The 17,189-nt window shown below is 37.9% G+C and overlaps 1 protein-coding gene across 4 annotated transcripts in view; it reads right to left on the reverse strand.

The window, feature by feature from the left end:
• Positions 1-17,189, reverse strand: part of LOC121295659 (serine/threonine-protein kinase PAK 3) — an 83,428-nt gene that overhangs the window by 35,901 nt on the left and 30,338 nt on the right. Inside the window, exons 4-7 of one of the 4 annotated variants that reach the window (XM_041220594.1) lie at positions 16,948-17,101; positions 16,247-16,284; positions 10,623-10,697; positions 338-403 (exon numbers count right to left, since the gene is read on the reverse strand). In XM_041220594.1, coding sequence (XP_041076528.1) covers positions 338-403; positions 10,623-10,697; positions 16,247-16,284; positions 16,948-17,101 — 333 coding nt within the window. The remainder of the gene's footprint in view (positions 1-337; positions 404-10,622; positions 10,698-16,246; positions 16,285-16,947; positions 17,102-17,189) is intronic. The other 3 variants (XM_041220597.1, XM_041220596.1, XM_041220598.1) reach the window with 3 other exon arrangements.

Genomic DNA, 17,189 nt, shown 5'->3' on the forward strand with positions numbered 1-17,189 from the left:
CCATTCAGATCATGTGACAATGTGACCTGTCAACTCTGCCAGACCACGCAGAGCGAGTAGGTAGGGCAGGCAGAGTTGAAGGGTCACATTGTCATATGGCTTGAGTGGAATGAGGAAGGCAAGCACTTGGTATTCTACAGGCAAGTTCAAAGACAGGTAAAGGCTGATATAAAAATAGAGACAATGATAATGACTTAATAATGGAGCTTGGGAACCCAGAACCACTGTGAATGATTGAAAACACCATACCCAACCAAGGGGCAAAACAAATGCTAGGCTAGATATGCTAGTACTGTACTGTATAATACATACATGGAGAAAGTATGTCAGTTATTACCTTGTCATATAGTGTAGCGTAGTGGGTTCTGAGGGTAACGGGAGCCCCGAATGACAGGAGTCGAGTCTGGATATGAAGGTTGAAAATGGGAGGTTTTATTGAACATACAGCGGCAAGACAAACCAAAGCAAATGGGCTTCGGAGGCTTACTATTAAATATGATCTTCAAGCATACAAAACAATCTCATTTTAATAAATTCATAAACAGAATCAGAAAATAACACCTTACAAAACTGATATCTTGCCCCAGTGGAAGATACTATTTTATTATTTTGTTTCAACAAACCAAAACTAAATAAATAAATAAATAAATAAATAAATACATTGGGAACAAGAAACATAAACGTAAAACAAAAAATAATGGGCCCTGTGAATACACAGTTCATTGAAAATCTGTGTGTGAAGAATTCATTGCAATTTAGTATTCTTTAAACTGTTCGAGACCATCAGCACTCTAAAACTTACATCAAGGGTGAACTTAAATATGCTGTGAAATGCATACATTTTTGTCAATTTCCACTAAATACATTATACTAAATATGAGTGAGTGTGTGTGTGTGTGTGTGTGTGTGTGCATATGTGTGTGTATATATATATATATATATATATATATATATATATATATATATATATATATATATATATATATATATTTTGAGCAAAAGTAATGAATTGATACAATTACTGCATTCATCTGTAACAGGGGAGATCTGTGCTGACTGCATGGTGCATGCATGGTCCTGCAGGAAGAGGGCAGCAGCCTCGTAAGATCTGCCTGTCAGTCATGGCAATGACAAGGAGAGGTAGGGAAGAGGGTGTGTTGGCTTTCCTTCTCTCTGAGTGGCTGAGAAGTGGGCTTTGGGGGATTGCTTGGCCCATAAGTACTGAGCTTGGTTATGTATTTGGGTGGTCACAATTGGGAAGACCCAGAGATGCTGGTTGAGAAGGCCAGGGTTAGGAGAACAAAACAGGCAAGCACGGCTGAGGAAGACAACCAGTTTAGAGAAAGAAAATAATAAATAAAATAGATTGTTACATATCCGAGGGAATGTGTGTGATTAGAAGGGGAACCTTGGCCACCCCAGTGTATAATGGAGACCCAAGCTATCTATCTTAGAGGCAGTAGAGGCACTGCGTAAGCAGCACCTTTATTTTGTAGTTTTATTACTGTGTTTTATTTTCCTTTTTCATTTCGCCTTTTGTTTTCATTATTATTTTGAGCACCTGCGAGTGCACTAACATCAACCTGACTGTCTACCTGTGTTGGTAACCCTGTGGTCCTGATTTACTATTGCCGGTATTCAGGCCACGGACAACAGTGCCCTCTGCAGGCCAAAATAAATCAGTGCGCAGGAGAGGCGTTTCAACTACAGGCTCCTGTGTGTCAGTGAATTGCCCACCACCCTTCCACTCCATCTCATTCAAGTTTGTTTTATCACTGATATTGTTATTATTATTATTATTATTATTATTATTATTATTATTATTATTATTATAAGTTCTTCTTATTACCGATAAGGCCTTACATGTTCTTGGACCTTCTTATCTTCGAGATCTGCGAACTCCATATGTCCCCGGTCGTTCCCTGAGATCGGAAAATGGTAATCTTCTGAGTCTCTAAAATTCGTTTGAACTCTGTCAGAGCCAGGGCATTCAGTTATAATGCCACTCGTCTTTGGAACTTGCTCCTGATTCATATCAGGAATGCTAGCACAATTGAAACTATTAAATCCTGTTTAAAAACTGATTTGTTTGGGTCTGTTCATTTGTAGCTGGATTATATATTAGATACAGGCCTTTTTATATTTATTTTGTAAAGCACCCTGGAAAGTTTGCATGAAGAGTGCTTACAACTGCATTTTAAACATTTTCTTTAAATTCTCAAATTAATAATTGATACCCGGGTAGTAAAAAGAGACCCAGATCGGGTCAGGTAATTTAAAACCCGATTGGTACCCAGGTTTTCGAGTACCCATGCCAACCTCTAAAAAAGCTTGTGAACCCCAATAATAATTATGGAAATTCCATAGTTTTACCATGATAGCCTTCTTGAATCAAAATCAGTCTTTTCTTAAATATCCAATAGGGTTTATATTAACCAATTCCATGTCTTTTGAAACAAAATGATGTATGAATTAGACAAACAATGAGTAATTAAGATTCAGGGTATGTGAAAAAGTAAGTGAACTCCTGGTTTTATTAAGGGGATAATTAGAATCAGGTGTTTAACTAATTAGGTAGATCTTCAGGGGTGAGTTTGGGAGGCCCCACCCTACCCTATATAAAGATCAGAAACTTTGTGAGTTTGGTCTTCACCATACAGGTGTGTGAGAACACATCATGCATCGATCAAAAGAAATCTCTGAGGACCTCTGAAAAAACAGTTATTGATGCGCATCAGTCTAGAAAGGTTTACAAAACCATTTCTAAGGATTTGGGGCTCCACCAATCCACTGTCTACAAATGGAGAAAGTTCAAGACCACAGTCACTCTACCCAGGAGCGGTCGTCCTACCAAAATTTCTCCATGAACAAACCAGAAAATCATCAAAGAAGTCACAAAGGAGCATTTTCTTGCTGAAAAAAACAATCCTCAGAGTTGGGGAACATTGTCAGAGCAGAAGGAAGCAAGTTTTCTTCCAGGACAACCTTGTACTTGGCTTGATTCATGCACCCTTCACAAAGACAAATCTGCCCGATTCCAGCCTTGCTGAAGCACCCCCAGATGAGTCAAATTTTCAGCTTTGCCCAACACCTGGTCGTCTAATGGTTAGACGGAGACCTGGAGAGGCCTACAAGCCACAGTGTCTCGCACCCACTGTGAAATGTGGTGGAGGATCAGTGATGATCTGGGGGTGCTTCAGCAAGGCTGGAATCGGGCAGATTTGTCTTTGTGAAGGACGCATGAATCAAGCCAAGTACAAGGTTGTCCTGGAAGAAAACTTGCTTCCTTCTGCTCTAACAATGTTCCCCAACTCTGAGGATTGGTTTTTCCAGCAGAACAATGCTCCATGCCACACAGCCAGGTCAATCAAGGTGTGGATGGAGGACCACCAGATCAAGACCCTGTCATGGCCAGCCCAATCTCCAGACCTGAACCCCATTGAAAACCTCTGGAATGTGATCAAGAGGAAGATGGATGGTCACAAGCCATCAAATAAAGCCGAGCTGTTTGAATTTTTGCACCAGGAGTGGCATAAAGTCACCCAACATTAATGTGAAAGACTGGTGGAGAGCATGCCAAGACGCACGAAAGCTGTGATTGAAAATCAGGGTTATTCCACTAAATATTGATTTCTGAACTCTTCCCAAGTTAAAACATTAATATTGTGTTGTTTAAAAATGAATCTGAACTTATTTTCTTTGCATTATTTGAGGTCTGACAATACTGCATCTTTTTTGTTATTTTGACCAGTTGTCATTTTCTGCAAATAAATGCTCTAAATGACAATATTTTTTTTTGGAATTTGGGAGAAATGTTGTCAGTAGTTTATAGAATAAAACAAAAATGTTCATTTTACCCAAAGACATACCTATAAATAGTAAAACTAGAGAAACTGATAATTTTGTAGTGGTCTCTTAATTTTTTCCAGAGCTCTCTCGCGCGCGCTCTCGCTCTCACTCTCGCTCTCTCTCTCTCTGAGAGAGTTTCAGTGTTTAAAAATAAAATATCAAACAGAATGAAATTTCAATGTACCATTTGTAATTCGGTAATATGAGAGAATTGGTCAGGGGTCTGAATACTTTTGCAAGGCACTGTGTGTGTGTGTGTGTATATATATATATATATATATATATATATATATATATATATATATATATATATATATATATATATATATATAGTAATACAGCAGGGAGGGGGTTAAAATCCTTCCCTGCCTAAAACATGTGAGAATGCATTTGGGTGTTTAATGGGTTTACTGTTTAATTATGAGTTATCCCCTATACCTGCTGTGTATTGTAAATCAGAGCCAGGTGCAGGGTATTTAAAGAAAGCAGTCAGTCTGTTCAGGGCTGCTGGTGTATGAGGAGCCCGACTGAAGGTGTGTTCAATTGTAGTAAAAAAAAAAAAAAAAAAAAAAAGGTAGTGTGAGAATGCCTTTTTGTGTGTGCTGTTTTGTCAATGTGTGTTACAGGTAAACAGCTTAGCTGTCCTGTGTTAGTTAGGTTCCTGTGTGTAGTAGTTAGTGCTCAAGAAAGAGCTAGGTGTTTGTTTTGTTTATTTCTGGTTGTGTTTATTAAAAGTGTGGGCTAAAAAAATCAATTTCTGTGTCCTGGGTCCTGAATTAAAGGGGCAACAAACGTTGAGAGTTGGAGGATCTATTACTATATATATATATATATATATATATATATATATATATATATATATATATATATATATATATATATATAGGTGAGTACCAGTCCTAAGTAGTAACTGGTTTTTTATTAAATCGCTAATTAAATGAGCATTTACTTAAAATTAAAAGAATAAAAATAAAACTAGTTATTATTAACATTTTATGAATTGCGAAAATGTAAAATACCAAAGAAGCAAAGAACGAAATAAAAGAAGAGACAGCTTCTTCGGTTTTCTGGAAGATCTCTGGAGCGCCTTTACAATGGAATTGAATTTCAGTTGCCCGACAGTTTATTCCTAATTTGGACCTAGTACCCAAAGAAAACAAACGTTCTCTTTGTAACAGCAGCAGCTATGCATATGCAAGGCTTCATTTTTGTCAAACAAAGAAGCGCTTCTGTGCGTAAGGGCATTCAATGCAATTCTAAATGCCACAGAAGCAAGATTCGCGCAAAACAAATACAATTACTTGTATGTTTCTGAATCTAAATTGTGTTTTTTTTTTTTTAAATAAGCTTACTCTTTTTCTATGATTTATGAGCATATTAAATGTTTAAGAGCCCCAATTTGTCTTTCTTTCTCCTTTCTTTCTTGCTAATCAAGGATTGAGCAGCATCTTTAAAATCTGTTTGGGAACTGTGCATTCGCTCAAAGCACATTTCACAATTTGATTACATCACTTTACTCAAAAACTGAAGACGCAGTCTCTTTTTTCGCTATTTCCTTGTTTGATAATTTCCATTTCAAATCAAATTGTTATTATTTTTTTGGTCATTGACCGAATCCTCACTATGAGTCTAACACACACACACACACACACACACATTATATATATATAGTGCCTTGCAAAAGTATTCAGACCCCTAACCAATTCTCTCATATTACCGAATTACAAATGGTACATTGAAATTTCGTTCTGTTTGATTTTTTTTTTTTTTAAAACACTTAAACTAAAAATCAATTACTGTAAGGTGACATTGGTTTTATGTTGGGAAATAATTTAAGAAAAATAAAAAACTGAAATATCTTGCTTGCATAAGTATTCAACCCCCACACATTAATATTTGGTAGAGCCACCTTTCGCTGCAATAACAGCTTTAAGTCTTTTGGGGTAAGTATGTACCAGCTTTGCATACAGTGTAGGAGTGATTTTGGTCCATTCTTCTTGGCAGATTTGCTCCAGGTTGTTCAGGTTGGTTGGACGACGCTTGTTGACCACAATTTTCAAATAATGCCACAGACTCTCAATGGGATTAAGATCAGGACTTTGACTGGGCCACTATATGACATTCACCTTTTTGTTCTTGAGCCACTCCAATGTTGCTTTGGCCTTGTGCTTGGGATCATTGTCCTGCTGAAAGGTGAATTTCCTCCCAAGCTTCAGTTTTTTAGCAGACTGAAGCAGATTCTCTTGCAGTATTTTCCTGTATTTTGCTCCATCCATTCTTCCTTCAATTGTAACAAGATGCCCAGTCCCTGCTGATGAGAAGCATCCCCACAGCATGATGCTGCCACCACCATACTTCACTGTAGGGTTGGTGTGTCCTGAGGCATGGGCAGTGTTATGTTTGCACCACACATAGCGCTTTGCATTTTGGCCAAAAAGCTCTATCTTAGTCTCATCTGACCACAAAACCTTTTCCCACATCACAGATGGGTCACTCTCATGCTTTCTGGCAAACTCCAGACGTGTTTTCAGATGGTACTTTTTGAGTAACAGCTTCTTTCTTGCGACCCTCCCATACAGGCCAGTGTTATGCAGAGCTCTTGATATGGTTGACTGGTGCACCATTACTCCACTCCCAGCCATTGAACTCTGTAGCTCCTTCAAAGTGATTGTTGGCCTCTATGTGGCTTCTCTCACAAGTCTCCTTCTTGTTTGAGCGCTGAGTTTTGAGGGACGGCCTTTTCTTGGCAGTGCCTGGGTGGTGTGATGCAGCTTCCACTTCCTGATTATTGACCCAGCTGTGCTCACTGGGATATCCAAACATTTGGATATTATTTTGTACCCTTTCCCTAATCTATGCATTTGTATTACTTTATCTCTAACTTCTGTAGAATGCTCTTTGGTCTTCACTTTCCTTCAGATTCACAGCCTTACCAATGATCCTTCAACAGTGGGGTTTTTATCCAGAAAATGTGACAGCAACTTTAATGGTTCACAGGTGGAGGCCAATGGTAAGGTAATTGTGTCCTCGTTAGGGCAATTTCTTTCATCAGTGCAAACTGGGAGCTTCCACAGCACAGGGGTTGAATACTTATGCAAGCAAGATATTTCAGCTTTTTATTTTTCTTAAAAATATTTCCCAACATAAAACCAGTGTCACCTTACAATAATTGATTCTGTGTTTCAGTGTTTAAAAATAAAATATCAAACAGAACGAAATTTCAATGTACCATTTGTAATTCGGTAATATGAGAGAATTAGTCAGGGGTCTGAATACTTTTGCAATCCACTGTGTGTGTGTGTGTGTGTGTATATATATATATATATATATATATATATATATATATATATATATATATATATATATTAGTGTTTGAAATCAGTCTCAGTGCTCTGGGTTCAGCTGCTCCAGTACTAAATTCTTACCAGTTTTCTCTAAATTTTCCATTACTTTGAGCTTGCCACAAAATCCTAAGTGCCAGCACTAAACAGTCTATTCCATTCAGATCATCTGACAAAGTGACCTGCCGGCCACACCTACTTTATTAGTATGTACAGGCAGAGGGTGGTGCTGGCTGAGATGAAAGGCCACATGGTCACTTACTCTTTTAAATGCACTTTCTCAGTATGAGTCACCATTAACTCGGCACACTCAGTGAATACTAACACCCAAGTGTTATTTGTGAATATGGCACTTTGTCGCTTATGATTTGTAATTCCTACAACTTGAATATCGTCAATTTGGAGGAATAGGGTCCATAACTGCTCTTGGGTAAAGATACAAATGGAAATGAAAGAGAGTGAAAAGTGCATGGAACAGGTTTACTAGATTAAGTTTTACCAGCGCTGCATGGCACCAGGTTTGCTGAGCTGATAAAATTCAAGAATGTTGATGTCTGTAAAGCTAGCATTTGTAGATCACAGTTAATCTAATAAACAATATAGACTACAGACCCCAAATGGAGAGACAATGAGACCCTGTCTAATGGGGAGCGAGCAGGGGTCCAGCCTGGGTGGAATGAATGGTCTCTCCTGTTCTGTAGCTAAGGACTGGATCATCTGAGATGTTAATGGAACTGGTCCCAAAGTCTGAGCATCTTTACAAAATATAGCACCTTCTCTTTAATTTATCCCCTGAAACCAACAGGTCACATCTTTTGGATTTACACAAAAGCAAAATGTTCTAACTTGTAAACTTTATTCTATTTTGTATCTGTTCCGCTCAGACATTGAGTAAACCATGGTACCATTTCTAACCATGTTGTTAACTGGTCACTCCCGGTGTACCAATGAGATATGGCTGTGGTGCAATGTCTGCCAATCGTGGTCTGGCCATGATTAATAATGTGGACAACAGGGCTGATCATGTTAAGAAAACATGGTGTAAAAGGGCTTAAACATGAGATGAATGTCTACTTTTATAACATTCATATTAATATAATCACTTAATATTTAATATGTTGTTATAAGGTTACTTGGAAACAGTTCTCCACATTTCCAAGTTACAGTAGCTGTGGTGATTACTTGTTTGCATTCACAATGATCTCCCATTACCCATCCCTTGCAGAATGATAAGGGAAGCGTTCAGTGATCCAAGGAACACAAACAGAAGAAAGCACTTTTCAGACACAAGGTTTTGTTCCGTTGTTTTCTTCATTGCTATCAAATGTATTTCTCTGTTGGATTTCCTTTGCTAATTGGATAGTTTTCTGCAAGAGACAATTTCAGATGCTGTCGGTTTACATTTAGGAATCTAGGAGGATGGCGCTGTGTCACTGAACATTACACTCAAGCAAGGAAGTGTGAGAAAGAAACAAGAACGGATTCTGATTTGTAGAAAACAAAATAGCAAAGCAGTGTTCAGTCTCGTTCCTTAGTAAGATGAAATGCCTTCTGAATGCCTTGTTAAATTCATTTGAAATGTAAAAATCATCTTAACGGCACAGTTACAGATTTACATACCAAACCATTGGTAACCTGCTTGATGGCTATTAATAGATCTGTGCACATAGTCAAGGGCATTGCTATGATTTCTCAATGTTAGATAAACCCCCTAATAAAGGTATAGCATCTCCATCAAGTATTCATACAGTAAACATGAGCCTCAGTATTAAAAAAACAAACAAAAACAAGGAAGCAAGTAGAAGAAGCAATACATACACTTTACAAATGGCTTGGAGAAACCAAAGATGAGTTTAACTAAAACTGATTCCTACAAGAAGATGAGTTTAACGAAAACTGATTCCTACAAGAAGATGGCACACCTCAGATGCTTCTAAGGCCGTATGTCGAATTAGCAGAAGGTAATCTATAGCTTTAGTTTTTATTTTACTTAATTAGTTATATTTAATATTTGGTAGCACTTTTAGCTTATGGGGTATAAATAGGGCTTCTGGTTTTCAATTTTTATTATGTATTAGGAAAGTGAAAAAGTATTACATCCACAAGAATGGGAATGGATTAAAATATTATAGGAATGAATATGGTAGATGGATGAGACTGAAAATGCAGTTAGGAGAAATCTAAGCGCATAAGTCATTACAAATAAGTGCCACTCTCCCCAGAAGCTCCCATTCTAATATGGGGTGCCATGTGTAAAAAGCGTTAATATTTTAACATGTCTTTTTTTTTCCAGATTTAACTTTAACAAATGACCTCCGCCCACTGTGTGCTTTCATACGATTTTATTGGCTGTTATAATGCTTAAATTTGCATATTCTCAGATTAGCATTACAAGAGCCAATCAAATTGTGTGAAGCACAAAGCGGGCGGAGCTCATTTGCTACAAACTCCAGATTTAACTGGCCAGTTAAACATTTAGCTAATTGTTAAATCTGGTTAATAGATTAGTTAAATATTTAGCTAAATGTTAAATCTTGTAACTAGATTTATAAATTATATCTGAATGTACACATTTAAAAAAAAATGTATTTATTTTCACAACATTTATAAATCTGTGGAAAAAATACAACATTTAAGTTAAATATGGAAAAAAAGACATGTTAAATATTAACACTTTTTTTTTTACACATGGCTGTTTATTTTACACGCGCTGTGTAATTTTTTTTTTTTTTTCAGAGTAAAACAGGTTTAAAAATCACTTCATCGCAAAAGGACATCAGTACTGCATCTCCAGCCAGATTAATTCCAGCCGGATTAAAATATCAGAAAATCATTTCCACTTGTCTCCACAGGGAAATACAACTTGGCAGCTCAAGGCACTAAATGAAGGGCAAAACAAGTTCATTGCTCACAATGACTGTGGTCCTGTAAAGTTGTACAAACCAGACCAACTGAGAAAAAAAAGCAAAACGTGTGGATTCACACGCTCAGTAACAAAACACCGTCCTGCATCCTACTTGTATGTATTTGACCATTACTGTAATGCCATAGATATAAGCGCACAATACAGAAGATGGTCCAAAGGCTTGCATATAAAAACTCCACCATTGTATTATTTTTTAAAAGAACAGAAATGACTAAAACTTGTTGAATTATTAATAAATGAATTACTTGGTTGACCACAAAAGGCTTTGATATTTTATATACTGCACTTTTAAAGACTTAACTTTTTTTTAGCAGTGCTTCCAGACCAGACTTAGTTTCAACCATGCTCTTCTTTGTCTAATAAACCCGGTTTTGATTTTCAATATTCCTGTTAATGGCCTTGCAGAACCGGAGTTTACTAGCTCAGTAATAAATACTCATTTAATTTCCTATACAATTACCAATTACCTGGTGGATGCTATGCACAATTAGAAAACAATTCAGTACCATCAGCCAATCAGCTTCCAGCTCCAGCCGGCTTCTATCAGACAGCAGATGCCCGCTGCTACGAGACGGCATTAACTGTGAATCAAATTTAAAATAAATCAGCGCAAGTACCGCCTTTTTCATTTTGAGCTGGCAAAATGAAAGCTCAGTTCACATCTATTGGACAGCAAATATTATTACTAAATACTACTAAGACACAGTCGGTCCAAATTAATTTTATTATCCACCAAAACCAGCCAATCAAACCGAGATACGGACAGTTCAGTAATATTGTTCCATTCAGATATCTAGCACTGTCCAGATAAACTATAAGCAACTCTCACAAATATATATTTTTTTCTCTGTCATTATGTATGTGATCCTTTATGAATATTTTCAGGAGTATTTTCCTCAAACTTTTCTCAGTGAAATGGTACCGAACAAATCATTACAAGTTCAAGGTAAATCAAGGTTTTAAAGTGTTATTTTAAAGAAGACAATGAAAAAATCACATTCTAATAGTGATAGTGCCTCCTCGACTGGCAACATTGCTTAATATAAGCTTGGGCACCTACAGTGGCTCTCAAAAGTATTCACCCCCCTTGGACTTTTCCACATTGTATTGTGTTACAACATTGAATCAAAATGGATTTAATTAGTTTTTGCCACTGATCAACACAAAAAAAGTCCAAGTGAAGAATTAAATCTACAAATTGTTCTAAATTTTTACAAATACAAAACAGAAAATAATTGATTGCATAAGTATTCACCCCCTTCAGTCAATATTTGGTAGAGGCACCTTTGGCAGCAATTACAGCCATGAGTCAATTTTTGCCCATTCTTCTTTGCAAAATTGCTCAAGCTCCATCAAGTTGGATGGGGACCTTTGGTAAAAAGCAATTTTCAACTCTTTCCACATATTCTCAATTGAACTGAGGTACAGGCTTTGACTGGGCGACTCCAGGACATTGACCTTTTTGTTTTTAAGCCACTCCAGTGTGGCTTTGGCTATATGTTTGGGGTCATTGTCCTGATGGAAAATGTATCTTCTCCCAAGTCCTAGGTCTCTTGCAGACTTCAGCAGATTTTCCTCCAGGATTTTTCTGTACTTTGCTGCATCCATTTTGCCCTACATCTTCACAAGCTTTCCATGCCCTGACGCAGAGAAGCCTCCTCATAGCAGGATGCTGCCACCACCATGCTTCACGCCAAACAAAGAGCTTAGCGTTGAGGCCAAAAAGCTCTATTTTGGTCTCATCAGACCATAGAATCTTCTTCCACTTGGTCTCAGTCTCCCACATGCCTTTTGGCAAACTGTAGCCGATATTTGATGTGAGTTTTTTTCAACAATAGCTTTCTTTTTGCCACTCTCCCATAAAGGCCAGTTTTGTGAAGCACCCGGGCTATTGTTGCCATATGCACAGTGTCTCCCAGCTCAGCCGTGGAAGACTAACTCCTTTAGAGCTGCCATAGGCCTCTTGGTGGCCTCCCTGACTAGTGTCCTTCTCACCCGGATACTCGGTTTTTGAGGACGGCATGTTCTAGACAGATTCACAGTTGTGCCACATCCTCTCCATTTCTTAACACTGGACTATACTGTGCTCCAGGGGATATTCAATGCCTTGGAAATGTACTTACATTCTACCCTTGACTGTTGCTTTTGAATAACCTTATTCCGGATTTGCTTTGAATGTTCCTTCGTCTTCATGATGTACTTTTTGTTAATAACCAACTGTAGGACCTCCCAGAGACAGGTGTATTTAACCTGAAATCATGTTAAACACCTTCAATGCACACAGATGGATTCAACTAATTATGTGACTTCTAAAGACAACTGGTTGCAACAGAGCTTATTTTGGTGTGTCATAGCAAAGGGGGTGAATACTTATGCAATCAATTATTTTCTGTTTTATACTTGTAATTAATTTAGAACAATTTGTAGATTTTATTTTTCACTTTGACATTATGGACTTTTTTGTGTTGATCAGTGGCAAAAACTCCTAATTAAATCCATGTTGATTCTATGTTGTAACACAATAAAATGTGGAAAGGTCCAAGGGGGGGTGAATACTTTTGAGATCCACTGTATGTGAGAACAGAAGTAAACAAAATAAAACTGTGATTGAGAGGAGTGCTGTTTTTTTTTAATTTTATTTCACACATACGCTTATATTCACCATGACCCAGTCCATGACTTCAGTGATTCATAGAGTATCAATATTATGGAAGGCTAGTGTTTCCTCAACTTTATTTTAAAGTTACAGTAGGTAATGGGTAATGCAAAAATATTCAACAGGTGAGGAAAGGCATGAACACTGAGTATTATTCTTGTATTACCTACTTTGTGTAATGTGAATGCTTTGTAAACTCGAAGGAGAATGGATATGTATCGCATGCATGGAACTTAACTGAGTAAATCATAGAATGCAGCCCTGTACAGACATTTTAGGACAATAAATCAAAGTTGACACATCTAAGAAACTTAGTCACATGATCTTAGTATGGCAGTTTCATGAGGTTAGAGGTCAACATATTTAGCGTACAGTGTTTATATAAACCAGCAAATGCAAAATGGTGTCTGTAGAGGCTCATGAAAGGATATCCATTATTAACCCAGAGAATCATAGAAAACAGTTGTTCCTAGAACTGAAAAGAAGTCGAACCTGAAATTATGTCTGAGACATTAGCAGTTGAAGGTACAGTGGCAATTACATGCGTAATTACCGAGTTTCATGTGGGTGCAGTTCAATTATTTTTCTTAGCTCTGCGAAAATTCAGAAACCAGTGTGCAATTTTAAGGTCATTATACTGTGATCAATAGGTATTTTTTCAGTATTAATTGGTAACTGATGTATTTTGTATTTTATGAATTGGAGTGCTTATAGGTACGCTCAGTTGTATGTATCTTGTAATTATAAATTGTGTTATTATCATTTGTAAATGAATTCATCTTCACACCAGCCCTCCACTTGGATTGGACTATTCTTACTTCCCTTGAATTGTTTGGGGTCATTCAAGTATTACTTCATTCTATGGGGGTTGCGACCTTGATGAGCCGATGATGCAATAGAAGGGGGAGTGTCTGGCCTGTGATGATGGTTGATGACGAGGCAGAAAGAGAAGCTGAAATTGTTTGAATTGATGTAATGCTTTAAAGCCCCCTATTAACAGCATTCATGTTCTTCACTTTAATTCAACTTGTTTCATCATCTACAACAACAGTGGTCATTTACATTCCAGATTCCAGATTCCACTCACTGTTACTGTACTGGAGAGCAGTCTGGTAGGATTGTATGGTTGTAAATGACCTTGTTCCATGACTATCACATGTGGAGGGCTGTAGTAAACTAAATATGTAGGCCTAAGGACACTGGTTAAACCAACTGGCCAAGTGGAAAACTTATTTTGCGCTCAGGGTGCTGTATTACCTAAGAGCAATCCATGTTGTTATGGATTAAAAGGCAGAAATGATGAAAAGCATGAGACAGAATGTCAAAGCCGTTTCAAAACCGTGGCAGTAAAATAGCGCTGAAGGAATTCTCCATTTCATTTTCTAATAAAATGTACATAGCTCTGCGTCTTGTCCTTTACCAATGTAATTCTTTCATTTCTGTGGCAGGGATTTATTTTTCACTAATAATAACAACCAACAAGCAATAACTTAATTGTAATGTTATTTAGCATAACTACAACGAACTGCTAGTACAAGTAATAAACTTCTAATAAAACATCACAGTAACCTGCAAAAAAGTCTCGGTTGGGCTATACAAGGGGTGTTCAATAAGTCTGGAATTTGGAATAACTGGGAGAGCCTTGCAACTAAATAAATAAAATATTTTTTCTTCACACACATCATATGTTTTAAATCACCTGGGGAATCCATTTCTCAGCTTTTACTGAACAGCAACAGTCAGATGAAAGAGAATTTCTCTTCAAACATAGCAGTGTATCCAGATCCTACTCCCTCCTGCAACACCGCTCATTTTATGTTCCCACAATACCCCACTCATTTCAATCAGAGCGGCAGCATTGTTGCAGGAGAGAGCGTGATCTGGGTGCACTACGATTCATATGAGTAACTGTCTACCTTCTGGTGAACGCTCCTGAGTAAAATGTGTTCCCCAGTTGATTTCAGGGCTTGCATTGAAAAATGTATTGCTGCAATACAGACAGCACAGAATACACTGGTAAAATTATGCACATCTTGTAAACACTGCAGGGTGCTGTGTAATGCTTCTAGAATCCACCTGCAATATTCCAAAGAGAAGGCAGCAGCTGGAAGGGCACTGAAGCACAGGTTTGCAGAAAGATGAAAACCACTTCCAGCAACAGCCAATGCAACAGAGGTCTCCAGAGAGAACAGTCCAAAGAGTAGCCTGTCCTGATTCATGTGTTCTGATTCTTATGTGTCTATGGGGCTATCTTTGGCTTTTTTTCTTTTTCCAACTTATTAAGGCAGGGATGTGTACAGACAGGTTAATACAGCAGACCCAGGTGTTTATTCAATTGATCTTAACAATGATGGGTCTCAATACTGCAGGACCTTGAGAAAAGCAACATCTCTAACAGTGTGTCAGAGTCTGTTTTTAAGTAAATAAATGGAAGTGCCTGTATTAAAACTCACCCCTGTTTAAATCAACTGAACAGACTTGTCTCTTATGGAAATCTTCACATCAGCCCTTTGGGTCAGTTGAGCAGTTCCGTTAGGAAAAACAAAGCCTTTACCATAGGAGCTTTAAGTTTTATTCTTAACAAATTGTACTGTCACCTTAATTCTAAGCACATCCCACACAGCTTCGCTGAACATGTCTAGACAAAAATACAGCAGCATCAGCAGTAGTATGGTTCTGAGAGAGAACGGTACTGGGGAGAGCTTGCATTAAGATGTTCATCAATGGAAAAATGTCACTTGGATCTCCAGCAAATAATATGTACAGAATATATCTGGTTGATTTGCAATTATGCTGAAACAGATACTTCAGAGAAGCATGAAGAACAGCAGACCGCATCAAGTACTGCAGGTAGAGGATATGGTATGGATTCTTAGTGTGAATCCAAAAAAAAATAAAAAATAATAATTATAAACAATAGCAGAGTTAATGATTAACCAACAGAGGACAGACTTTAAAACGTACTGTATTGTGGTATGTTCCTGACTAACTGATTCTTTTGTGTTACCCACACAGAACCATCATGTTCATCCTTTTCCTATTGCTCCAATACTTGTTGATGCAATGCAATGGTCTACGTGCCCATTGAAACAGGCAAAACCGTTCAGCTGGCCAGTGTTTGTGACGTGCTTTTCTTCTCAGGATCTTTCAAAGCAATTTGTTTATCACAAAACAGTGATAGTTTTTTTGTGTAGTTCAATTTTTTTGTGTAGTTCAATTTCACCACATTTTCTGTGCGGTTCAGTATTTTGCTGTGGGTTCTTTAAACCCCAAAACCCCACACTGGAAAGGGCCCTGCATCCCAGGCGATTCTGACAGGTATCAAGCTGGATTTTGGCTACAGCTTCTGCACAAAATGCATTGAACACCCCTGGCACACCACTCCGCATATCCTTTTTGTTTTATATTAAACCAAAAGAAATTAGACTTCTTTGCAGAGGGAAAATATTTTTACACAACAACATAAAAACTCACCAGCGTGTTGGGTGCTATGTAACCATGTGCAGATTTGTCTGAAAAAGAAATAAATAATGGAAAAAGTGAATTTTTTTGCTACCATGACAGTACATTACAGATGTTTATAGTACAATGAGGGCTGTGTATACTAGCTGTGACTTCCTAGTTTAATTGAAACTGTTCTAACATATCAAAAGAACACACACACATGCTTCAGACCTGATTACCAATTCTCACATCTGTCACTTCCAACAGTGTAAACCCTATCTTCATATGAGAACCACTGGGTTTGAACTAGACTCTGATTGCCCCCATAAATCAGAAATGTAATTTAAACAATGCCGTTACTGATCATGTGTAACGTGAAAATATACAGTACAGGGCGGTTAGAGGGGCATGCCATTACTGTTGAGGAAAAAACATTTGCTTTCCTGCCTCAGAGAATGAAACAGGCACTAATGGAGGAGTACAAATCTAGGGTATAGAGATACTAAAAGAAACTAACTTTCAATGACAAACGTTTCAACTAGAAGTCTTTTTCAATGTCTTCAATTGATAGAAATGTGAATGGTCTCTTAATGGTCACATTAAGATAGATGGGTAAGTGCTAATTATCCACAAAGACATTGAAGACATTGAAATCCTGCGATATTCACTGCTCAGCTGTGCTGGCAGCCAGCATGATGGATTCCCCACTGAGATGAGGGAGCTGCTTTTACCTCCAGAAGTGAAGCTCATGTACTTCTGGTTATTCACAGTCTCTTTGGAATCGTAGAACTTGAGCACGTCCAGCACAGCCTGAGGGTTCTTCTTCTGCTCCAGTTTGGTGATGTTAGAGGTCTGGAGCAGCCTGGCCCACTGCTCTGGGATTCCCTGGGGGGGGGGGGGGGGGGGGGGGGGGGGGGGGGGGGGGCAGACACAGTAAACAGGGTTGCTCCGGTACCTACCTTAGTGAGGTAAC

The sequence above is a fragment of the Polyodon spathula genome, chromosome 20 (genome assembly GCF_017654505.1).
Source record: "Polyodon spathula isolate WHYD16114869_AA chromosome 20, ASM1765450v1, whole genome shotgun sequence".
Classification (NCBI taxonomy): domain Eukaryota; kingdom Metazoa; phylum Chordata; class Actinopteri; order Acipenseriformes; family Polyodontidae; genus Polyodon; species Polyodon spathula.